This window comes from Canis lupus, chromosome 35 (assembly GCF_011100685.1).
Source record: "Canis lupus familiaris isolate Mischka breed German Shepherd chromosome 35, alternate assembly UU_Cfam_GSD_1.0, whole genome shotgun sequence".
Lineage (NCBI taxonomy): Eukaryota > Metazoa > Chordata > Mammalia > Carnivora > Canidae > Canis > Canis lupus.
Window position 1 is genome coordinate 8494715 of NC_049256.1, and position 25547 is coordinate 8520261.

General features: G+C 51.2%; 1 protein-coding gene across 11 annotated transcripts in view; it reads left to right on the plus strand.

Annotated features, from left to right (window-relative positions):
- The window catches only part of RREB1 (ras responsive element binding protein 1), a 134771-nt gene that overhangs the window by 79945 nt on the left and 29279 nt on the right, over positions 1-25547 (plus strand). For all 11 annotated transcript variants that reach the window (XM_038584102.1, XM_038584100.1, XM_038584108.1 and 8 more), the window contains 2 exons: positions 16110-16254; positions 16775-16908. In XM_038584102.1, the coding sequence (XP_038440030.1) occupies positions 16110-16254; positions 16775-16908 (279 nt within the window). The remainder of the gene's footprint in view (positions 1-16109; positions 16255-16774; positions 16909-25547) is intronic.

Sequence of the window (25547 nt, forward strand, 5' to 3'; positions counted from 1 at the left end):
GGGGGAGGAGCCAGGTGGAGAGGAGACGCAGACTCCCCACTAACCAGGGAGCCTGCTGCTGGGCTGGATCCCAGGACTCCAGGATCATGACCTGAGCTGAAGGCAGATACTTAACTGACTGAGCCACCCAGGCGCCCCTAGAGAAGTTGTTTGACCCCTTGTGTCTCTGTTCATCTATAGAAAGAAGTGATACCTGACCAGTGTTAGGGCAGCATTGTGGGGATTCATGAACGAGTACATGAATGAAACACTTAGGAGAATGTTTGTGAAATCAGTGGTCACCAGTATTGCTGTTGCATGTGCCACGGAGGGACCGTATACCAAGTAAACATTCCTGTAATACCAGAAAACAAATCAAGAACTTGCTTTGATTTTTGTTTTCTTTTTTGCTGTACTTAATCTAGTTTGTTCATTCTTTCTTATCCTTCCTTCCTTCCTTCCTTCCTTCCGATTCCATTTATTTATTTATTCATGGGAGACACAGAGAGAGAGAGAGGGAGAAGCAGGCTCCACGCAGGGAGCTGGATGCAGGACTCAATCCCAGGACCACAGAATCACAACCTGAGCCAAAGGCAGACGTCCAACCACTGAGCCACCCAGACATCTCTAAATCTAGTGATTTAAATAACAATTTGAGGGATCCCTGGGTGGCGCAGCGGTTTGGCGCCTGCCTTTGGCCCAGGGCATGATCCTGGAGACCCGGGATCGAATCCCACGTTGGGCTCCCGGTGCATGGAGCCTGCTTCTCCCTCTGCCTGTGTCTCTGCCTCTCTCTCTCTCTCTGTGACTACCATAAATAAAAATAAATAAATAAATAAAAAATTAAAAAAAAATAAATAACAATTTGATTATTTGAGCTTATTACAGTACATTTCCTTGGCCTTTTCTGTAGAAAATCGTAAATAATGAGTTAAAAAGAGCATTTAGTTTTTGGTAATCATTCATGATCATTTCCACCTTCATTTGTTGGTGAAACTGTACTTTAAAAAAAAAATAAGGGATCCCTGGGTGGCGCAGCGGTTTGGCGCCTGCCTTTGGCCCAGGGCGCGATCCTGGAGACCCGGGATCGAATCCCACATCGGGCTCCCGGTGCATGGAGCCTGCTTCTCCCTCTGCCTGTGTCTCTGCCTCTCTCTCTCTCTGTGACTATCATAAATAAATAAAAAAAAATTATAAAAATGTGAACACACTTACAAAAATGTGCTAGGGAGAATGGAGTTAGATTTATTTGTCCCAGCGGATCTGTTCCAGAACCTGAGACTCAAACGGTGAGCTGTGATCTCTCCTAAGCACATACCTGTGTTTCATTAATCAGGGGCCAATGGGGCCCTGGGACATGTGTGTGCAGGAACTAAAAAGAACAGTGAAAATCCAAGTTCTGGTGAGCTGCATCCTCACTCGGTTTTCAGAGCATGGAAGGAAGTCCATCGACTGTGAGTTTGTTATCCAGAACCGAAGTTCTCTTCTTCTTCCTTTCTCGTTTTCCTTCAGCTTCTCTTGCTTCCCAAGGATCAAGGAGGGGCCAGGAGCTCACCAGTGGGGTGATCAGAGACCCTCTGGCCTGCATTTCCCCATGCGCTCTGGGCACACACGCCACCCCCACATGCCCTGTTCTGTCTTGTTGACAATCTGTTCCAGGCCTCCCTTCTCTCCCCCGAGGTGTGCAGATTCAGTAGGACCCTGCTAGGACGTGATTCCCTGTGCTAGGGCTTTCTAGAGCCATTTTGCCAAGGCTTGATCCTACAAGGCCAGTCTGATGCACAATGTCAGTTAGGACACACGGGTCACCTTTCCTGGGCCTCCTGCTCCCCCCACCTCCCCTGCTGCTCTGAAGGGCATCTGCATGTGCAGAGGTGATGTGGATCTCCAGTGTGCACAGTCTTCCAGATAAGCCCTGCCTTCCTGGTATTTACTGTTGAGCAGCGTGCTGCAGGGAGCCCATGTGGGCTCCCCCCCAGACTCTTGCTGCAACACTCAGAAGTCCTCAGTGTACATCTTGCAACCCAGACCCCAGGAACTAGATCTTTTTCAGTTTCAGGTGGTTCTTAACTGCCATCCAGGCACTCTGTCGTCACCCACTTCGTGAAGCAACCCTCTCCCTTTCCTTTGGCTACACTAGTCATTTCATGAGGATGCACCAGTTATCTCTGTTTATGAGGCTAGCCAGTCTTTCTGTAGAGTTTCTTTTATCTTAGTTTTAGGGAGAAGACCCTTAACACCCCCAAGCAAAAAAGCTTTCTCGATCTATTATCAGATCTCGTGGAGTTGTTCGAGCTGCCACTTCCCTGTTTGCGGACTCTCGTGTTTTTGAGGTTTGGAAATCCTTCATCCCAAACCATTCTAACCACAGCCGAGTTCCCGGGCAGAATAATAGGCTGTATCGAGTGCAAAACATGTATCACGGAAACATCACCGTGGCTCCAGCTTTTAACTTCCCAGAACTCTTTTATCAGTTGCTCCCATGTTGAAAATTTGGATTGAGCGGTGCTTGTCTTCCAAAACAAACTTGGGAAACTGAGCCAGAAGCACGCCTGTTGGGAGAGCTCAATGTAGGAAAAAGGGCACTGAGCTTCACAATTTGCAAAACTTTCCAGAAAGCGCCAAACTTCATAGCTGTGAAGAAGTGATGATATTTGAAAGAGAAGAGTGAAATGGATCTCCTTTGGAAGAAATCCTACCTCTGAAATGGGTGTTTCTCGTTTGCCAGACCATAATTGCCTTGGGAAAATAGGAAATTAATTTCCACTTTGCTCCTCATTTTACAAACTATAGACCTTTAAGCTACAAAGAGAGTCGTGGAGTATGTGTTACGTTACAGACACGCTGAAGACCCCGGCAGGAGCAGGCTTTCCTAACTGGCTTCTCCAAAGAGCAGGGCTGTGTTCTCCTTTCGCCGTGTCGTGGAAGGGCGAACAGGAGGCAGGGAAATCCCTGGAACATCATCTAGTTGTTTTGGCACAGGCTTTCTTTCCTGCTGCAACAGGCATGACTTTTTCTGTTGCTAAGAACAGGAGACATAGACTGTGAGGATGCCGCTGGATAATGGACAGTCTTCAGGAACAGAGGCTTATGTGTTCCTATTATGCTGGAAGAAAACGTTCACTGCACAGAAATGTGACCTGCTCCATGACAAATGAGCCCGTGGAGGCTCTGAATTTAGCACACTACTCTCAGATGCTTAGGCGGGGCCAGCCCTTGGCATGCACAAGTGAACTTGGGTATCTGAACAGGTGGCCAGCATTTGAGGACAGAAGGAGCAGAGGTAGGACAGTGTCTTGGAAGGGGACAGTCACTTCTTTACCCTCAGAGCCCAGCAGGGGGAAGGGCCCTGTGAACCTCTCTCACAGTGATAATGAGTTTCTAGCTATTTCTCTAGAGTGGAGGTGGACGCTCAGAGGCTCATCAGTTAGTCACACCTGCAACAATTCTTAACCACCAGGTACGCGCTTCCCTGACATTCCTACGAAGGAAGGAAGATGTCAGGTGACGCGGGAAGAAAGAATTTCTAGGATAAAAATCCATGGGTCACCCCACTCAGGACTCTGTGAATTTTTTTCTATTTAAAAGAAGGAAATGGGGCAGCTGGGTGGCTCAGTCAGTTGAGCATCCAACTCTTGATTTCAGCTCGAGTTGTGATCCCGGGATTGTGGGATAGAGCCCGGAGTTGAGCTCCACACTGGGGGTGGGGCCTGCTTAAGATTCTCTCTCTGCCTCTCCCCCTTCTCTAAAATAAATTGATAGACAGAAGGAAAAAGTGATTATATAATGACATTTCAGTTCTCTAAAACTATTTTTCCCTTGAGAGGAAGACAAATCAGAAGAAGATCTCTTTCGGGGATGCTCAGAAATCTTAACACATTCAGTTCCACTTAGAAGATGACAGATGTTCTGTGACCACATGTGCAGCTGTCTACACGGATAGTCGAGGGGTTTGTGGAGATTTTAATGATATGTACGCAGTCAGTGTAAGGGAATGTACGAAGCATGCTGGACAGAGGAACCTCATGTTTGGTGGTGTTCGGTGAATACCTGGCGGTTTCATGATGATGGGACTGGGGTATTGAGGCAGTTTTCATCTGTCTTCGTGCTGTCTGTACTGAAATAGTCAGACATACTTCGACTATCATCTAGAAAGCTTTTCTTTACCCCGGCTGCAACTTTTTTCTTTTCAACTAGAAAAAAACCATCATGTAACAATACTTCATTCCCTGATCATGCGTCTTAACGTACTTTGCCTTCTCCTTGAGAGTCCACATCATTAAGAAGCTCAGAATTTTCCCCTCGAGAGTCAACATTCACAAATCTATGTATCACAGCAAATTGTCTGACTTCCCTGTGTCTCCCCGTAGCATTATTAAGCTTTCACCAACTGAGTTTATTGTTTGATTATATTTAAATGCTTTTAGCCCTCTCTTTACATCTCATTGGCTGAAAGTGAAAACTGTATGCCTTTACTTTAAATACCGTAGTGGTTTGTACAAAAGTGGCCTCTCTGTGTGTCCTCTGAGAGCTCTTCCTTCCTCTCTGGCTGATGCCGATAAAGGATGCTCCGCAGAATGGGAGAGAGAGCCTCCGTTTCTTCATCTTTAATGGGCAACGTTCCTCTCTCAAGAGTTTGTTATCATGAGTAGTAAATGCTGTAATATATACCCAAGCCCTTGGCTCACATAAGTGTTGGACAAATTGTGGTTCCCTTCCTTTCTCTTCTCCCTTAGGAAACTTAAACCCCCAATTCCTTCTGTGTGTTCATAAGCATGCGTGTTTACAAAACCAAGAAAAGAGGCCGTGACCTTGAGCCAGGAGGGTACTGTAAAGCCACCATCTAAGAACCTGACAGCCTGAGAGGGCTATTTTGTGGAGCAGCTGTGTGCCAAACGCCTGAATTTTCTTTTCTGAATTGTGCAGATCCTCATTATTATTTGAACACTTCTTTTGAGGGGGTTGCTTGTTTTGAGCAGGTTTTCTGTTTTTCATGTGGATTTGCATTTATACTATTTGATGAGAGTCTGTGGTTCTTTTCAGAATTCTTACTTTTACATTTTAGAAATCTGCAAATAGCAGAAAGCTACCACTACGAGAAAAAGAACAGGTCAGAGTGATTTGTCACAGAATTTTATTTTTCAGATAAAGGTAAGGAAATGATAAAGCTGAAAGTCGATCCATTTCAATTGACAGTCTCTCGTGAAGCCTGTTTTACGTTTGACTGACATTCTTTGAAATGTTCTCCCTTCTACTTTGTGTTTGTTTTTTCTTTTCTAATACCCCTTAACAATGAGCATAGCTTATTTTTTTGAAAGGATATTTGAAAAATGTACTCGCGGCTGGTGCTCACTTTTTATTCAGCATTTATTTCCTGAGGACCAGGTCAGGTTTGGTTATGCCAGAGAGAGCTTGCTCATAAGTCTCTCGAGTATGGGGATGCAAAAGCCTCCTTCATCCTGTCACTGTTTCTCAAATTTATGATCTGTTTCGTAATTGAGTAGTTTAGTATCATTCAGCCAGCTGGATGCTCATGTTCATAATTTAGGCTTTCTTCTATTTTGGCAGAGGTGGTATTTGTTTTTGGAGATTTGAGCAGATGCAAAAGATGGTTCTTTGGATGAAGGCACTGCGGTCTTTTTGACATATCTCGTTGAAATATTTTGAAAGCTCGGTTGCACCAGGTAAAACTGGTGAATGGCATCAAATTCTGGAGTATCCGTGCTTGCCCACACTTGAACGGCCTGGCAATTGTGAGAGCTAGAAATTAGGTCACAGAAGGTAAGGTATGTATTTGCTGGGGGTAGGATGAGGAGTGGAGGGCCCACCTCTGCCACAGACCTCCACACGTACCCTTCTCTCCCACCCTGCCCTCTGCTGCTGTCCTGATGACTACGAACAGATCCTGAGTGTGTCCCACCTAGTTAAGATGTCAGAGTAGCAGAGTGAGGAGGCAGGAGGAGAGCGAGCCTGACTGCCAGCTTTAGATCACAAACTTAAACCCGCAGGTCTGCACACCTCGTGCTTTATACCTTGCATTTTTCTGCCTTTGTTTAAATATTCAACCTGTCCAACCTGTTTGGGCTGAACAAGCCGGTGCTAGCAAACATCGAAACGTGCCCACTCACTGTCAACGTTTTTCTGATTTGTTAAGGAAGGTGATTAGCAGCAAATTCTGCACCTACCGCCCCTCCAACTAAAAAGTGAACAAGAAGCACAGAAATCTCAGCATAGGTATTTATCACACTGAATCCCCACTCACCTGCCCTTGGGCGTGTGTGTGTGTGTGTGTGTGTGTGTGCACGCACGCACGTGTGCCCAAGGGCCTTTCTCCTCTGCTGCGTTCAGGGCTTGGGGTTGATGGAGAGCTCATTGGTCTTCAGTGGGGAGCGATTCTGTATTTCCTTACACCAGAGATTCAGTTGCATAATAGGTATTGGTGTGTAGTGTCAGCACTGAAGTCTTATTCATCGTGCTTATATAACCCAGCTCACTCAGGAGGACTGTCACGGTTTTACAGGTCAGGAAACACAGGTCTATGATGTTACGGGTTCAGCTAAGATTGGAAGCAAATCTTGGACCTTTCTTCCCTCGTTTCCTGCTCAGAGAGCAGCATGCCACTGTCCCTTGCAACACATGGTTCAGTTATTTGGGTTACGTCTGGCAGGCAGAGGCCCGTGTGCACCATGTTCATCCCATTTGAGGTGCAGGTGATTGTGGATGGCTGCTGTCACAGAGAAGGGGCTCTCTTGCCTACCTGTGTTTATTAGCAAGTGATCGTTCTCTTTGGATTCATTTATGTTCATTTCTTTTTCCCCTCACGACATGATCTCGGTAGCCCTTGCCTCCTCAGCTGTTTCTCCCTGAAGAATACAGTCTGGTGTCCCAAAGTGGTGGTGACTCCTCTGCGCCATGCCCCGTCTCTGCACCCACGGCCCACACCTTCCATTTCCCGCTGTGGCATGTGGTGGGCCATCACCAACAGCCCAGCCTAAGCATTTCCTGTTCCTCTTTTGGAAGAGGCTGAGGAGTAGCCAGCAGTGAGTTGGCACTACCTTCTTGTGGAGATAGGCATCTCTTCCTCCTCTGCAAAAAGAAAAAAAGGATTCAGTAGCGAGGTGCTGGGTCTTGAAGAAAGAAAACTAAAGCTCTAACTCCCTTCGAGGACGAAATGAAAAACGGGTCTGAGTGACCACGTTTCAAGTCTACCATGACAGGTCGGACTGAGCATTGACTGAGCATTGGCTAGACGTAGATTTGTAGCCTTTTGCTGCAGAAATGCATTCTCTGCAGGGGGCGGTGGAGGTGGTGGTGATTGCTTCTCTCAGAGGTAATGGCTCTGCACTTCTGGAATGTCAGCTTCACCTATTGCTGTAGATACGGGAGTCTCTCCTGAGATTGAGACCTTGGGCTGTCTGGAAGGGTTGAAGACATGGAGGAGTGGTTAGCCCAGAGAAGGAGAAGAATCCATGACAACATGGTGGCTGGCCTGAAAGATCTAAGCGACTCCCAGGTCTACCTACATTTCCCGGATTCACACAGGCACGGCCCAGGCAGGCCAGTTTTAGCTCTGCGTGAATGAGGGCTCTCTCTGGGTGAGAGAGGTCAACACATTCAACCTCTGAGGCCCTTTGTTTGTTTTTTAGGAATCAGTGATTTTGTATGGCAATATGTACGGTGTGTCTCTGTGGGTATTATACACAGGGATTGGGGAGCCAAATAATTTAAGGAGAGTGTTATATAACAAATTATTTTAGCAAAACAAGGACAGGCAAAGGAAAGAAAAAAATACAAGAGGGTTTAAGGTGTCTGGATTCAAAGGACCTGTTTAGAAACAGGGTCCAGAATAAAGATCTTGCAAAGGTTGATATTTATTGACATGGGCCAACTGCCAAGCTCCCCTACACTGTATTTGAACGTCAGGAGAGGAGGAAGGAGCTTTAGAATGAGCAGTGAAGGGCCCTCTTTTTCTAAGTAAACCATCAATAACTGGAGAATGTACCTTGATTCTGTTGTGAAGTCTGCAGCTTCCAGTGTCAGTATGGAAGGTGGGGAAAAGGAATGTAGTGGCCAGAAGGCTCCTTTCTGAAGGATGGCTGGGAGGTGGGGGACATTGAAGAAACATCCCTCAGGCACCAGAACCCAGCTCCCCAGCTCTGTTCGTATGAGGGTTTTTGAGAGCAGGATGGAGAAAGAAGTGCGTCCTCTACCACTTCAGGGGAACCAGAGACAGCAGAGCAGAAATCAGGGGTCAACCAGAGCTCTGCCCCTGAGTCAGAGCTGGGGAGCAGCTCTGGGCAGAAGAGCAGGGGAGGTGGAAAGTTCAAAGGCAGTGGCCATGAGCAGTGTGAACCTGAACCCCTAGTTCACCTTACTTTCAGTTACGATTCCTTAACTTTGCATACTGTTCTGATTTATGCCAGTACGGGCACCAGCAACGTGCCAGGCTGCGGTCCACGGGGGGAGAGGGGTTCTGCACCCTTGGGATGTACTCTCCCCTGCTGCAGGGGAAGAGAAAAGCTGCCGTGGGATGTGGTCTTTAAGGGCACCACGCTCATCTTTTTGCCTGAGGGGAGGCGGACGCGGTTGGAGTGAGCTTCCTGTAAGGACTCAGGGACAAACCTCCCTCTGTTGTAGCCTCCGTGGGGGTGTCGGGTGGGGGGTGGGGGTGCAGCATCCAGGCCCTTCAGCAAGAGCATCCCAGGAGCGCTGGGAGCAGCCTGCAGTAGGGGTTCCCACAGCCAGCCTGAGGACAGCGGGGGAAACGCCTTTCTGAGGCACACACCTCATAGTAGGCTGCCTTCTAGAGTTTTCTGAGAGTGCTTAAGGCTGCTCACCTCCAGCATCGTCAGACCTTCCTCCACACCCAGGCACAGCTGGCGTGACCTGCCTTCTGGATCAGCATGACTGAATCTGAACAACACCCGAATTACTAGAAGGTGGCTCTGAGCTCAGAGGTGGAACCACACCGGGAGTCTCATGATTGATGCCTCGCCAGCCTCTCCCCAGCCCCTTGCCCACCTCTGTCTTCACTCCCTGCCCCTCGGGTGCTGGCACATGACTGGACGGACCTGCAGGCGTCACTCACGGCTCTCCACCCTTAAACTCCCACCCTGTACATCTGTTACAGAGACATACAGTATGAATCTTTCTGGAAGCTACCTTTTCTTTGGCCCAAAATGTAGGTTGCGGAGTTGGGAAGCTTGTTAATCTGATTCGTTCGCTCCTTTGGCTATCACAAGGCACTGTTGGAAGAGCAAAGTGAGCACCGGTAGGAATGGGGATAGATCTATAATCAGGCTGCAGAAACCTGTTTGAGCCTGTTGACTTAAGTTTGGCACACACACACACGCGCACACACACACACACACACACACACACACCAAGCAGGGCTGAGTGCTGTTTGTGTATAGTTTCTGTCCCGTGTACTGAAAAAGTGACCTTCCTTATAATGCCATTCCCTCAGGATCAGATAATTCAGCTCCTGAGTTAACAAAACCTATGAAGAAATTAAGCAGGAGGAGTTAGCAAATACCAGAAGGGTCTAGATCTTGCCTGAACTTTGACCTTCTCACGTAAATGAAGTAAATTAGCTGTCGAAGAGCGTGAAGTGTTTGAGACCGTCCACGAGGACACCTTCCACGGGGTGATCCTTTAAACTTGTTGAGTTATCCCAAGGACTTGACCCCCAATATAATTTTAAGAAAGTCAAATTTTGTCACTACTTTGGTTATGGATTTGCACCCAATAAACGTGCAGGGTCCACTGATACAATGGCAGTGTGAGCCTGGGAGGACTGGAATGCTCGTCCGCCCAAAATGGCAGTCTTGCAGTCACGTGGGCATCCGGGCCTGTGACCAGGAGAAAGAGTTGAAGAACTTAACTGTGACCCAGTGGTTCTCCCACGTGAGCAGGCATGAGTATCACCTGGTGGGCTGTGGAAACCAAACCCAGGGTGCTGGGCCCTGGCCCAGAGTCTCTTGAGTCTGCAGGCCTGAGAATCTGCATTTGTGGCAGGCTCCTGGCTGGTACCATCGCTGCTGGCTCAAGGACCGCAGCTTGAGACCGGCAATTAATTGTGTTATGATTTTATAAAGATGTGGGAACCGAGGGTGAGGTAGTCTGGGTAGCTCGTGGCATCTCCCTGGGTACTGATTGGTAGAACTAGGATTTATCTAAACTGTCTCAGTGCTCAAGAACACCCCCAAGACCTCACTGTCATCACATGGCCTCTCCACTATGCCGTCGTCCCACCCAAATTTGCTTTGTCATCTACCCAAATTCCCACTTGCTATCCGAGCAAGCCCGTGCTTGAGTGGTAAGAGCTTACCTTCATTTCCAAATCTACAGACTTAAATACCTCAGAAAGGTTAGCAGAGGGACAGCCGGGTGGCTCAGCGGTTTAGTGCCTGCCTTTGGCCCAGGGCGCGATCCTGGAGTCCTGGGATCAAGTCCCACATCGGGCTTCCTGCATGGAGCCTGTTTCTCCCTCTGCCTGTGTCTCTGCCTCTCTCTCTGTGTGTGCGTCTATCATGAATGAATAAATAAATAAAATTATTTTTAAAAAAAGGCAGAAAGTTCCTGTATTTGGAGAACTGGAGGTGAGGACGTTCAGGAAGGAAGAAAGGGATATGCTTTAGGAATTGGTCTGTCTCCTCTGAATTACTAGATTGGCACTCATCTCTTTTACAAGATGTATTTGTTTAGCCGCGATGTGTTTGGTATTCTTACAGCCCACCCCCAGCTAAAATGGATCTTTTTACATTTTAGAAAATAAAGGATTACATTTACAAGAAGAAAATTTGAGTTGAAAATCAGCATCCATGCCAAAATTCAAAGTAGGGCCCTATGAGTACAAAAACGTACTCAGATTTAGATTTTTTTTTTTTTCCACTTTAAAAAAAATCTGCAGTATTTGTTTCTGTTCATTACTATAGAAACCCCCTGCCCCCAGCCCCCGGGTGTTACAAATGGGAGAAAACTTCACTTGAATCCTCAAAGAGTTCTGATAACATTCCTTCCTTAGACCGTGGCGCGGCAAGATTTCTACAATGGAAGTGACATGCCTCTGAAGGAGAATTCTAGAATTTTATGCCAAAAGCAGCTTACTGTGAATGTAGGTGGAGTTTCGAAAGCGCGAACACAGAATCCTACCAATAAAGGGGCGAATTTTGCATGTGTACCGAGTTTGCTCACATTATAAACCCTAGTAAGATTGTTAATTATGAGGTTTCTTGGAGGCTGACGTCATAGTTGTAGGGATATTGCAGGTGGACAGGTTTTGTGCGTGCACTTCGTGCCTCCATCTGTCCAGCCATCCAGCCATTTGGCAGGGATTTATCGACTACCTGCTATGTGCTGGTGCAGAGAACTGGAGAGACGGGGCTATAATGAAACTTACTTTCGGTTGAGGCCGTGGAGACGGTCAGACAGGTGACATACATAGGATTTTCAGTTTCTGGTATGTTCTGTGAAGAAGGTAAAACAGGGTTGTGGGCTTGAGAGCCTCTGCGTGAGCAGGGTAGGATGCTTACCACGGAGCGTGAATGGCAGGTGCCGGCCTAGGGTTCTGAGGCCGAGCGGTCCCCGGCAGCAAGGAGCAGCAAGCGTACCGGCCCCAGGGCCAGACTTGTTGAATGAGTTTGAGGAACCCAGAGAGAACTAGAGTGTCTGAGAGGGCCTTGGGATCAGGATAGGGTACCCACCAACGAGGCCTGAGAAATAGGCTGAGGCCAGATTTAATTCTAGGAGAGGGAGCCAGAATTAGAGGCCTTTAAGCAGGGGAGTGGTATGATGTGATCCATATTCTAGAAGCTCCATCTGGCTGCGGTGTAGAGAAGGCACGGTAGGAGGGCAAGAGGGAAATCGGTGAGGTCAGTCCAAAATAGAGACCAGCCGACTGACATCCTGTAGTTGTTTTTGCAGCATATCCATCCGTGAGTTATAATGTACCTCAGTCCTTGTGCATAAACCCTTGCACATTTGTTCGACCCTTAACCTTCGAGACCCCTTTCTGGAGGTGGAATTGCGGGGATAAAGGGCATACGTACTTAAAATCGAGCTCCCAGTTGCTCTGCCGCGTTGCGGAGAGGTCATTACCATTTTTACTCCCGTCGACAAGGCATGAGAGAAGCAGTTTTCTGAACCACACCACCCCCGCTTAGTTCTCATCCTTGCCAATCCGGCAAATGAAAAGACGTAAAGCGCTCGAGTATAGAGCAGAAGAGACATGGCTCGATGGCAGCTGGAGTGGAGAAGTCACGGGGATCTTAATTGGACCCCAGGGTGTGGGACTGCTGAGCGCGCACGCGGCACCCCAGCTCTGGTTCCACCACCTGCAGAGGTGGCCGCCCCTGCCCTGCGCCCTCAGACCACATCCAGATTTCCGCTCCTTCGGATCCGCCGTGGCATGGATATCCGCAAACCGGAGCGCATCCCGAGGTAGTGGCTGGAGGAATTCAGGAGAGTTGAGAGCAGGGCCTGAGGGGCCCGGCCGGAGGAGCCGGGGCTTGTCCAGGCCGGGGAAGAGAAACTTGGGAGAAACCTGACAATCATCTGGAAATTAATTGAAGAGCTGCCATCTAGGAGAGAATGTAGGCTGGTTCGACATTGCCTCTGAGGACAGGTAGACATTTAAAGGAAGGATGGGATTTTTTTGACTCAACATGGGGAAAGATGGCTTTAATAATTATCATTGTTGAAAATGGAGAAAAGTATCCAAGCAGAATGAAAAGCTGATCTCTCCGGGGGGCTGGGAGGGCGGCTCTCGGCTCCCTGCCCATGTGAGGGTCTCAGGGTCCCGGGGAACCAGGTGCATTCGGTCCTTGAAATGCATCCTGAGAGGAGAACAGACCCGGCCTTGTAAAGAGGGGACCTAGGACTGCCCTCCCGCCAGCCCTCCTGTGTGTGTCGACCACCCCATGGGTGGAAGAGGAGGCATCACTGGCTTGTTCTGGTGACACGCACCACTTCCTGCGAGTGTTCGGGAGGAAGTGGACAGTTAGTGTTGTCACTCCTGCCGGAGGCTGGGGACGAAGGGAAGGGGTCACGTCAGGCAGGACCTTAACGGCGGACACGTCCAACCTGCGAGAGGGCCGGCGCTCCCAGGCCCTGGCAGCTGAACTGTTGACGGCGTGGCGTTCACGAGCCTGCAGCTGTTGGTCGCTGTGTTGCCGAAGGGACAGATTGGAAGCTCCCCGTGTCTTGGCCGACAGCCCGAGATTTAATCCCAGCAGGGAGCATGCTGGAGCTTCGAACCCGGGGCTCAAGAGGCCTTGGTCAGAAACCCGGAGGGGGTTAGCGTGCCTGCCACCGGCCCTTGGGGCTGCTTTGATCCGCTCCCTTCGCCCGCCCGCAGCAACAACCCGGCTTGGGGGCAGCCCCAGGTCTTCAGAACAAGACAGGCAGGACCAGAGGACCAGAGGCCCCCTCGTTCCCTGTTGACGTCTGGCTGGAGCTTGGTGCTGGGCCTGGGACCACAGACGCTCAGGGAGGGAGTGGGCGTCAGACTGGAGGCCCGGGGTAACGAAGGCAGATCAAAGCCTTCGGAGGCCGTCTGGGGGGCAGTAGGGGAGCCCAGACTCCGCAGTTGGCACACCCAGGTCCGTCCTGGTCGTGAGGGCCCAGGGCCCCGCAGCCTCTTCACACTGCGGCGGCCTCATCTGCAAAGTGCAAACGGGAATCTGTGAACGTCCCACCAGGTCCTCACTGTGTGCCCACGGCCATCCCTCATCCTCTGCTCTGTGAAACCTCTCCTGTCACACAGCCCAGAACTAGATGATAAAGCAGCACTTTCTAAAACTGCGGATCCTATGGTAGAAAAGGTGTGGCTTGGGGGCGCCTGGCAGGCTCAGCGGTTGAGCATCTGCCTTCGGCTTAGGTCGTGACCCCGGGGTCCTGGGATCCAGTCCCACATCAGGCTCCCTGCATGGAGCCTGCTTCTCCCTCTGCCTGTGTCTCTGCCTCCCTCTGTGTCTCTCATGAATAAATAAAATCTAAAGAAAGAGAAAAGAAAGAAAAGGTGTGGCTTGAAGTGAGCTAGTGAGCCACTTAATGGTTATCAGTCTCAGATTTCCAGTATTCTCTGAGGTTTTTTGTGGCCTCGTGTGCGTGGGCACAAGTAACCTACCGACTGTAGGGGAGGAATTCATCTTTAATTTTTGAGTGATTTACTGAGAGTGTTTGGTGCTAATTTACATTCTGTAGCACTTTCTTTTCATACTTCCTCAGTCCTCTGGTTGCTTTAAAACATTTTTTTCTTTAATACTTCTACAATTGGAATAGGCGATATAATAAATATCAAAAGAAACATGCTAGCCTTTTCCCTTTCCCCTCTAAACGCTGATAGTAAGTGATGGTCTCTAAATCCCAATCGGCTGGAATAGGGAGGGTACTTAGAACGAGGCTGGTGGTTCCCAAGAACTTTCCTGGGGCTTTAGGTGACCAGGAACTAGTAATAAAGCATCTTGCCCCGGTAATCTCAGCAAGGAATTAGGTGGACGTGGCCATGGTGGTTGTCTGTGTTTCTTTCCCATTTTCTCTCTTTATTTTTTTCTTAAATTTTATTTACTTATTTGAGGTTGAGAACATAAGCAGGGAGGAGGGTGAGGTAGACTCCCGACGAGCAGGGAGCCCGATGCATTGCTCGCATCCAGGACCCTGGGATCATGACCTGAGCCAAAGGCAGATGCTTAACCGACTGAGCCACCCAGGCGCCAGCCGTTTTCTCCCTTTAGACCTTCGTGCTCCGCCACACTGACCTAGAGAACAGAGGTTTGGCCTGAGGTGCTTCTCCAAGGCGAGGCCACCTCCATCGTGCTGGGCCGGGGCATAGATGGACGGGGCTAGTTGGGGGGCCCTCTACCTCCTAGAACATGTCTGTGGAACAGAACCGGAGACACCCGGGGCCTCACCCCCACACACTGTGGGTAGCTCAGGGCAGAGTTGTGGGGGGGGCAGGGAAGGCCTTTTCTCAGTCACCTCGTTGCATGCACCCTTGGCCCACGCGCCAGAATTGGTACCCCTGCTTTTGGTTGGCAGGCTGCTTAGGCCTGTCATCCGCCGCTTGTCCCCTCTACCGGAGGAGCTGACCTGCGCTGCTTTCTGGAAGTGTGGCCGGACCGTTTCTGAAAGCCTCCCCGTCTTTTCCCATTCCTAAGTGCTTCCCCAGTAATATAATCCTATGAAAGTGCTCTTTCTAAAAAGCGGGGACTCTGTTCCTGCGTCCGGCACAGTCAAAGTGGATGATGGTGGTGACAATTGTCATTGGGAAGCCCAAACCCTCTACGTCACCAAGTAAGGAAAGGGACACTGTCCCTTTACAATATGTCTCTGACCTTATGCGTCTCAGGACCGTGTCTTAGGGGGTGTTTGCTTTAGAACCTGGTGAAGTGAGGTCACCTAAATCAGATCACCCATCAAGCTCTCTCTTCAGAGCCGACAGACAGACTATGTGATGCTTTCTTGCATGCATGTTCCTGGTCCTGCAGACGTCAGGGTCGCCACATGCACCATACCCATGCCATTGCCCCAGCTACTCTCACCATCTGCAAATCCGTGTAACGCCGTGAACGACGTGGAAAGCCTTTCAGGTTCACTGCAGACGTTTGCTGTGTTAGCGCTTCTCAAATTTGAGCCCCCACGTGCCTCTGAAAGCAGAGGGAGAGAGAACACAAAGTCCTGGCATTTGTGAGGTGGGTTCTGGGGGCAGATGCAGAGCGAGAACTTGATGTATGAACCGGTCCTGTCCGGGAATTCTTTATTCTGTAGAATTGTGTGCCCTGAAATAGCACCTTTTATCTGAGTAAGTAGAAGAGGCAATCAGATGGTTTCTTCATCTCCTAGCGTCCGCGGAGTTCGCGAGCGTCTTCCAACAGATAGCAGAGCATTGAGCGACTTTGGCGACTCCTTAAAGCTCAAGCTTTAAGGAGGGCCTCCGGGAGATCATATAAGGCTTTGAAAAGAGAGCGACCGCTGTACAAAATGTACCATTTATCTTAAAGAAAATGTAAAGACCAATACCTCAACGTATAATACAGAAAATTTAAGAGAAATCAACCAACTCGAATTTTGCTTTTTTTTTAAAAAAAAAACTGAATCACACTATGTGTCTGTGTGCGTGTTCTTTCCAGACATATGAAGATTCACGAGAAGGACCCTAACAGTGCCACAGCTACGGCCCCCCCATCCCCGCTGAAGCGCAGGCGGCTGTCCTCCAAGAGGAAACTCAGTCATGATGCCGAGTCAGAGAAAGAAGACCCAGCACCTGCTAAAAAGGTCTCGCCAGCCCCAGAGCCGATGTGCCCAGCCACGGGACTCTTGGCAGACTTCCATCCTAAGCTTTTAACCTGTCTTTCCCCACACTGTTTTGCAAGGTGTCCGCAGGAAAGAGTAACCTGTGTGCACTTCCTCTGGGTGCCCCCCACCCCCCACCACCTTGCTGAGCCCCATGGAATGAAGAGCTTGTTTCATTGCTCTGTGCTTCTTGGTTTCTCCAGCTGGAGTGGAAGCTTCCTACACGTTAGGGAACTCTTGTCCCCAGGCTTTTGTCCTCTGGCCCTGTCAGATACTGGGTACTCCATAAATGTGTATCGAATGGGTGAGTGGTTTGAAGGAGGATGGATGGAAGCATCCAGTGAGGATTTGTTGCAGGGATGAAGGGACTGGTCAAGCAGCCTCCTTAATCCCTCGGAGAGAGGCCTCCTTGTAGATGTGGATTGAGTATTAGCTTCTCTTCTGAAGCAGACCCGTGGGGGAGAACTCCTTCCTGACTTCATTTTTTTTCCTTTCCCCCAAGATGGTGGAAGATGGGCAGTCGGGTGAGCTGGAGAAGGTCGATGAAGTGTTTCACTGCCCCATATGTTTCAAGGAGTTTGTTTGCAAATATGGACTGGAGACCCACATGGAGACCCACTCAGATAACCCACTAAGGTAGGAGAAAGGGTGGAACACACCTGTATTCTGCAAAGTTCTTTCTCATTCCTGTTTCCTCTGACTTAGGACCAGTCCTCACTCCCCAGTCCTCCAAACTGAGCTAAGGGGATTCGACTTGGGTTTGGTGACAGTGCGAGGAAGCCAGGCCGAGAAGTGTCAGAGGGAAGGAAGAAAGTGGCTGTGGCCACGGGATGTGTTCACTGAGGTTTGCTGTGCTTCCTTTTCGCTGCTGGTGAGGGCCTCCAGGGCAGTTGCTGTGACTCCCCCGTGACAGGGGGGGCTTTTGAGCAGCACGCACATTTTCTGTAACACAAGAGGTGTTGCAGTCCAGATGCTCGTTAGCTGTGCACGAGTGTGTGGTAAGGACGGAAGGGCGTACCAGCTGCCCAGCAGCAGCAGCGGGCTAAGGACTTTTTGTTTCAGTTGCTTTGGACGGGTAGTGCAGAAACCTGAAAAGGCGTTTTAGGTTCAGAAGAGTTCTGCTTCTTGCCAGACACTCTACCTGACATGAAGCCTGTCCCAGGAAGACAGTGAGAGGTGACTGTTCTGCTGGTCTAGGTTGCATTTTAGGTCTCTGCTGGCTCTGAGTTCCCTGGTCCTCCGCCTATCCCGGCAGTGAAGGTGGATGGTGATAGGACTTTCCAGCAGCACTCGGGGCGGGGCTGCAGATGGCCTGGACGCGGCAGGCTTTCCTACAGAATTGCCACTTTTAAAATGCTACTGCCATAGCTTATAAGCCCTGGGAGGAACCAGGTGCCACAGGGGAGTCACAAGACTGGAAAGTGGTACCCTGTGAGGCGCCGCTGAAGGCTCGCCCCGAGCAGGAGCGAATGCATGCATGCCTACAGCTCGGGGTCTCGGAAGGCAGCTTGGGAGTGTCGGAGCTGGGCACCTGTGGACCGGATTCCCTTCCTCGGGACACATGTTTGGTTGTGACTTGGGAGTGAAGAGGTCTGAGCAGGCTAAAAAGACTTGTGTGTTGAGGGAAAGCCTCACCATATGGTAACTTAAAGCCATGTCAGATATCATTCTACTTAATCACATCAGCTTGACATTTTTCCATTTGGAGAAAAAAAGAATTTATGAAGAGTTAAAACTGCTGAGCAATTGAAGTGCTACAAAATGTCTTTTCATAACTCCCCCATCTCGGGGAAATTGCACGCTGGGCTGGCTGCGTAGGAGAGGGCGTGGGCTGGTGGTCAGATCCTGGATTGCATCCCTCTCCCCTGGGGGACCTGGATCGGCCGTATGTGAACCCCAGAGGGGGGGAATTGGACCAGATAATCCCCGTGTTCCTTTTCAAGCTTAAATTTTAGGGGTCAGTCTCTTTAACAGCTGTCCTTCTGTCCACCAAGAAGAAGCACTTGGCTCTTCCTTTGGCAGGCCCTATAGTCCTGAGAGATTCAGAAACGTTAATGGTTTCATTAACGTCCACAGCATCCCCAGGATGTGGGCTTGCAGTGGGTGGTGAATATCGAAATAGCTTTCTCGACTGAGGACCTGAGCAGACAGAGGTAAAGCCTCATGTGGTGAGTCATGGGCAGAGACAGCAATTGCACGTGGGACCCCAACCCCTGCCCCACATTCCTGCGAAACAGCCATGTGACCGAGCGCTGCGGAAAGTGAACACACTGCCCGTCTCTGAGCCTCTCTGTGTGTTTTAGTCTGGGATCAGATATCATCTTAGGAACTACCCATTTGCCCCCTTCTAGATAATCCTGTCCTACAGGGAAAATAATTTGACTCTTGCGAGAGATTTTTGAGCACCTAGAGCCTATATGACACAATGTATAGCCATGAGAGTGGAAGCTCAGGTGTCCCCTTCTTACGTGGTGGCCTGGGTGAGGGTGTGGGTTCTCCTGCAGCAGGGCCTCCCAGACGGGCACCGGCCCCAGGGACAGGCTGGGCTTGCTACTCAGGTGGGGATGGGAAGCGCATCGGTCGCTGACTGTGCCGTTCTGCACAGCCTGGTGGGTAATTCACTTGCCGTGACCCCAGGGCTGACAAGGCAGATGTGCTGTGAACTTGAACCTCACGTCCTGACTGTTTTCCTTGCCTGCTCAGGAATAATGCCCTGTGTCCAGCGAGGGGTTGGCCGGAGGAGCTCTGTAGCCTGGTGGGGGCTCCGCCCCTCCCGGCAGCCTTCCACCCCACGGGAGCCCCTGGATGCTGTGCCTGCAGCACATCCTTTGTTGGGCAGGGGGCGGTGGGGGGAAGCAAGCCATCCCCTGTCTGGGGGCTGCTGCTCTGTGGGGTGGGGCCTGCATCTGGAAACCAAAGGGACTTGATTATAGAACATAGTTAATTTCCCTCTTCTCCTCTCTGCTCTGCTGTTCCACATAATCGCCTGCTATCAGAGGAGGCCGTGGGGGCAGGCATGAGCCAGCGGGGCCCAACCAGGCAGTGAACTGTGACAGTAGCTGGTGGGAGAGACTGCTTGTTAACCCAGAGCTAAAATAGACACCAGCTCCATTTGCAAACCCCAACAGCAGCAGAACCACAGTGGGATGCTACCAGTTTAAACAGAAAGATTATAACTCAAAACAGCTGTTGGCTTCTCGCGCTCCTGCCCTGACCACCCCCGTCCCATCCCCAGAGCTGGCAAGGTGCCCGCAGTCCCTTAATAAAAAGTGTTAGGAATCCAAACTCCTGTAAATGCCGAGGCTGTCCTCCATTCCTCTCTGCTTCAAACTAACGGAGCGTGCATCAGCGTGGAGCAGAAGAAAGGCAGGAAGCCGCTTGCAGGGGTTCTAGCTCTGAGTGGTGGGGCCGTCGCCTGTGCCCTGGCATGACCGGCGGTGACCCCGCAGTCCCCCAGACAAGGGGGTGCCGATGGAGAGCCGGCATTTGGAATCCGGCGTGATGGATGGAGTGTCTTAAATTTTCTGGCCTTTTAAAAGGTAGGAAGAAGTAGACGCCTGCTCGTGCTTCTTCGCTCGTTACACCGGTGATCCCAAAACAGAATGTCACACGTGATCAGTGCAAGAATTGTCAGTGATGTGTTTTATGTTTTACGTTCCCGTCTATGTACAGAGTCTTTGCCGTTCGGGGTGGGTGCTGCTGTCGCAGCCCTTCTCGGTTTGAGGCAGACACGGTTCAGCGGCGCACAGGTGCAGGTCGGGACAGGCCCACGACAGCAGGGAGGGCACCGAGGCCGTAGCGTGGCAGTGGAGGCCCCCGTTCCTGTGTGTGCGCGCGCGCGCGCAGGTGGGAGGTGGGGGCTTGTCTCGGCCCGCAGGGGCAGGGCCAGGAGGGGCGACAGCTGGCTGCTTGCCGCCGCTCCCTGGTGGCTGCTGCTGAGGGCAAAATTCAGCAGAAGTTATTGTATAATCTTAGATGGCTTCTTGATGAAAGGAGGGCAGGTGATACATCATTTTGAAATTATTTCCCTTAAAATGTATCCAAGTGATTGAGCGTTCATCATGTGCCCGGCACTTGACCAGACTTGAAGGGAAAAAAAAAAAAAAGGCAACACAACAGCGATGTTGGAGGCAGAGCCCCTCAAGGGCTGGTCGGAAAACAAGGAAATGGACGGTTATAAAACATGGCAAAAGGGATACGTTCAGGGAAGGACAACAGGTTGCTTGTTGTCAGTGCAGAGGGAGCCTGATGCTGCCGGTGTGAAGCTTCCCGTGACGTTTTACGCTGAATGTGGAGGTATCTCCCTGTTTCCTCCCGGTGGAGGCTCTCCTGGGTCTGATCGAGTCCGTGATCTTGGTTGTCTGGAATCTGGGTCAGGAGCACGAGTGAGCCCCGACAGGCACGCCCGCCCTGCTGTCGGTGGGCTTGTCCTGTACCTGCACCGTGCGGGGAAGCAGCTGCTGCAGGCCTGCGGGCCAGGCTGAAAGCCACCCCCTCGTCTGGGTGGTGAGGGAGGTGCCAAAACCATCTTCCTTCTGGATTCTCCGGCGTTCCAAGGAATGTTTGGCTCCCTTCACTGCACCACCTCCCCCTACCCACCCCCACTACCCGCAGGGAGCCCCGCAGACGAATCCACATGGCATGGGTCCCACGCTTAACTGTCCTCCTAAAAATAAGGAAAGTGTAGAAAATGTTCATCAGTATCTGTGTTTAGGAGCCCCAGGGGTCTGCGGCTTGGCCAGGCGGGGGCAGGTTTGAAAACGGTGCTGGCGGCGGGGAGGGGGACGGGGGACATGTCCTGGAATTTGGCGGCACTTTGTCAGGAAGCCCCCTGTCCACCTTGCCCGGGGGTCCTCTCCGGGACTTGGGCCGTTCCGAAGCCCAGGGGGCCACCAGCTTCTGCACTCACCGCAAGCTGCCCTCTGTGAAGTGCTTCAGACCTGCCCTGACTTCACGCCACACTGGTTGCTCGAACAGTCCGGGCAGGGTGTCGGGACGCGGTGTGCAGTCTGGTGGATTCCTGGGTGTGGGGAGGGCAAGCTGCCGCCCGCCACCGGCCAGGGCCCTGTCACAGGGCCCTCACTGTTGCTCCCAGCAACTGGGAGAGATTAGTGCAGCTGTTGGATGTCAGTTCTCTGGCTGGGATGGAGGGAAGGCGGGAGGGAGTGGGGGGGAGGGTGGGCACCAGGGCAGGAATGTCTGAACCGGGTGGGGCTCCGAGGAGAGGTTGTTTGCACTTACCCCTTTTTGCCTCTGGAGACAGAACAGGGAAAAAATGAAGCATGAAATCCCTTTTAAAAAGGAATCTCAGTCTTTTGATTAAAACACTATAATGAGCAAGAAATTCAGTATCTCAGTATCTCAAGGAAGTAGCTGGGGTGAGCTCAGCTTTACCAGAAGGTAACAGGTCACAGGTTCTGCTGGCAGGGGCCGGGCCTCCCGGCTGCTCAGGGAGTAGTAGTGGCAGCGGGGGCTCCCAGGTGAGCCACTGTCCAGGGTCCGGCCATTAAGAACGTGCTCCGGGTTGTAGAAGGAGCTGGGGCATCTGAGTCCCCGTCCTCTGAACAGACCGTGTAGCAAGGGGGAGTGAGGCCGTGAGGCCGGCCAGCTCCGTCCCAGCCTGCCTCCCGGCACCTCCCTGGGCCCTCCCACGCCCCCGGGGCGAGCCGAGGCTGGTTCCCTGTCTGGAAAATGCGTTTGAGGACTGTGGTGAGGAGGAAGGGGGCCAGTCCAGTCCCCGGACTGCAACAGGCACTAGACGGGCATCCCATTCCAAGGAAGTTGAGGAATCCCATTGCGGGGCCTCTCCCAGGTACTGGTTATTTGACAAGAGAACATGAAAGCAAGTTTGTGTCTGAGTCCGTACTGTTCCAAAGAGGTGCTTCTACCTGATTCTGCTCCCGTAAAGCCTGGGAGCTGAATGACTGTCTAAATTTGGTTCGCGGGATCCCTGGGTGGCACAGCGGTTTAGCGCCTGCCTTTGGCCCAGGGCGCGATCCTAGAGACCCAGGATCGAATCCCACGTCAGGCTCCCGGTGCATGGAGCCTGCTTCTCCCTCTGCCTGTGTCTCTGCCTCTCTCTCTCTCTCACTGTGTGCCTATCATAAATAAGTAAAATTAAAAAAAATAAAATAAAATAAAAATAAAGTTGTAAAAAATATTAAAAAAAATAATAATTAAATAAATAAATAAATAAATAAATAAATTTGGTTCGCGTCCTACCTACCGAGATTTTGTAATCCAGATGCGAAAGCTGGATAGTTAGAAGCTTGAAGGGACCTGATAGCTGTAAATCAGAACCACGCGTCATTTTCCATAGATTGTTGGGGAAACCAGAGATTCTAGAGAAACGCTTCCTTATATTTAGCATAGTAAAAAAAATACATGTACATATTTATATAAAACCCCTTTCCTGATGGAGGTCCTCTGCCCCTTAACTGCCATCAGGGCAGACGTGATGTTGCCGCAAAGGTGACGTCCCCGGCGAGGGCGCTGGTCATCTCCTCAATCCACTCTTAAGCTTTTCCTCTGACTTCAGAATTTTCTTCTCATTCTGGAGAGTTGAGGTCGCCATACACGTACAGCATCACTGTCGCAAGAACGGGGGGTGGGGTGGGGGGTTAATCCCAGATTTGTTCAGTGACGAGCTTCTTGGTGGCCTTGCCTTCCACTTGGGTAAATCCCCATTGCTGGTGATTTACCTTGATGTGTCTGCAGCGCTTCCTTCCCATCTTAGGCGCTTCGGGAAACCCGCTCCCGTAGGTGGGGACACATTCCTTTTTTTTTTTTCCTGAATGGTGACAGCTGTCAGCTCTTCGATGAGCCTTCAGAGCGGCTGCCTTGGTGCAGGGCTTCCTCTGGGACCCACACTTCCTCCTCAGAATGCCCAGACCGTGGTGGCACGTTTGTGGCCTTTCTACCCCAGCGCGGGGTTCTATGGTTTCCTTTGAAGAAATAGATGAGAAGGGAGGAGATGTAGCGTCTTCCAGCAAGGGCGTGTGCTGTAAGAGAACTGATACCCTGGCGCCCTGCCTCACGGTCGCAGGCGCCCCGTGGTGGGTGTCAGTCCTCCACGCGGGACTTCCAGATTTTAACTTTTGTCCCTTTGAGACTGGTGGCGGATCTGGGTATGGAGAAGAACATCATTTGCTTCCATGACCGCTCTCTGCGACTCGAAAGGACAGACCCCTCTGCTGGGGAAGGAGAGGATGTCCTTGACCGGCCAGAGCTGGCCTGTGCCAGTCCCTGCCTTCCTGTGCTGTCTGCCTGTGACAGCCAGGGGCAGAGGGTGAGCGCTGGCTCGTGGGGTGGGGTCTCTCCCAGCGCAGGCGGCCGTGCCTGTGAGAACTAGGCTCCTTCCAGGCCAGCCAGCGTCAGGTGTGGGGCCGGTCTGCTGTGGGACTTTGCTCGTTTCTTTAATTTCTGCAGGTGGAGGGACAGGGAGGCCGCAGAGAAGGTATATATTGAAGGCTGTCCGTGTTTGTGGGGTGTCCCTCCAGCCCGCAGAGCCATAGTGGAACCTTGGCTCACGCCCCTGCGTGCTGCTGGGAGGCATTTCCCTCCCCCAAGACCCCCGCCCCGGCCCTCTCCTATCTCTGCTTCACACTTACCCATACCCCTTCGGTGACATCGCAAGTGGTGCTAAGAGAGGCAGGGGGAGAGCAGATAAGCCTCACGCAGCTGCTTTGCCCCTCTGCTGTCAAGACAGCCCTGACTGCGTGCCCCCACCCACCCCGGCACAACTGCAGAGCCCTGGCCCCAGTAATAGGAGCCATCATGACTGAGCAGCCCTGCGGGGCGCCAGGGTGTCACTTGTGGGGGGAGTGGGGAATGATAGAAACTCTAGTGTTCTAAATTAAATTTTTTTTTTAAGATTTTATTTATTTATTCATGAGAGACACAGAGAGAGAGGCAGAGACACAGGCGGAGGGAGAAGCAGGCTCCATGCAGGGAGCTCGATGCAGGACTCGATCCCAGGACCCCAGGGTCACACCCTGGGCCAAAGGCAGGCGCTGAACCGCTGAGCCACCCGGGTCCCCCTGAATTTTCTTTCTTACAGAAACATTTGGTAACATGTGCTGGAATTCAGGTGATTTCTGGGTGAAATCGGCTCTGGTGAGCTGTATCGGGGTCCAGAAACACGGTCTCTGTGAGCAGGATGACTTGGAGTCCACATCCAGGTGTGCACGGGTGCGTATTTGGCAGTTGAGGACGGCCGAACATCCGTGTGAGCATTCATCCCTGTGTTGGATATGTAACCTCACCTGGCCTTTGGAGTTCTTCCCACTGATGAATTTTTGTTTTCCTGAGAGTCATTTATTTCAGTATGTGATTTAAAGAGAGAGGGGGAGAGACCCAGGATTGAGTCCCACATCGGGCTCCCTACATGGAGCCTGCTCCTCCCTCTGCCTGTGTCTCTGCCTCTCTCTCTCTCTGTGTGTCTCTCATGAATAAATAAATAAAATCTTTTAAAAAAAGGGGGGGGGCAAAAAAGAGAAGTTTTGTTTTTAGAAGTCGGGGTGGGGGGTTCCACTAGCATCTGTAAATCCCGGGACTGGGATTCGCTAGTTGCACTCCCCCCAGATGCACGTATCTTTACTGACCGTGAAGTTCTTCTCCATTTGGGAAAGTTGCCCTCCCTTTGCATTGCCACGGCATCAGAAAGCGGTCTCTCGAGTCTGTAAGATTTCCCCCTGGCACGTCGTCAGAATCACACGCGAGACGAAATGGCCCTCCAGCGCTCCCCGGCCCTGGACTTCGGACGTGCAGCCGAATGTTTTGCAGAGGTGCTGTCCGTGGGTCCCTGGAGTGGTTCCGTCGGGGGCAGGACTTGAGGGATCCCACGAGCCCCAGGGTGAGGTGAGAGGGGACAACCTGAGCAATGGCTGTGGTCTTCATGAAGACCGACAGGCCCAAGTGAAGTTAGCACAGACCCCAAGATTAGATGCTGTGGGTGACCAGCATCACCCACAGACTGACAATGGTCTCCATTGTCCTTGAAGAGCTCTTTGGAAACAGTTGCAGAGTGTTCCTCCTGGGGCCCTGGGAAGGCTGGTTGAACCGGAGTGTCTCTGGCCGACAGAGGCCCGTCCAAACGTTTCTGGGTGATGGTTTTCCACACTGGTTTGACCTGAGGCCTGCCAACAGGTGCCGAGCGTGAGATGGGAAGGGGCGTTTTACTGTGGGGGTTTTATTTTCTTCTTACCATCCTCGCGACGTGCTTCTGGTTTCACAGCAAGTTTTTTGCGTTTTTCTTCCCCTCTGCCACTTTCGAG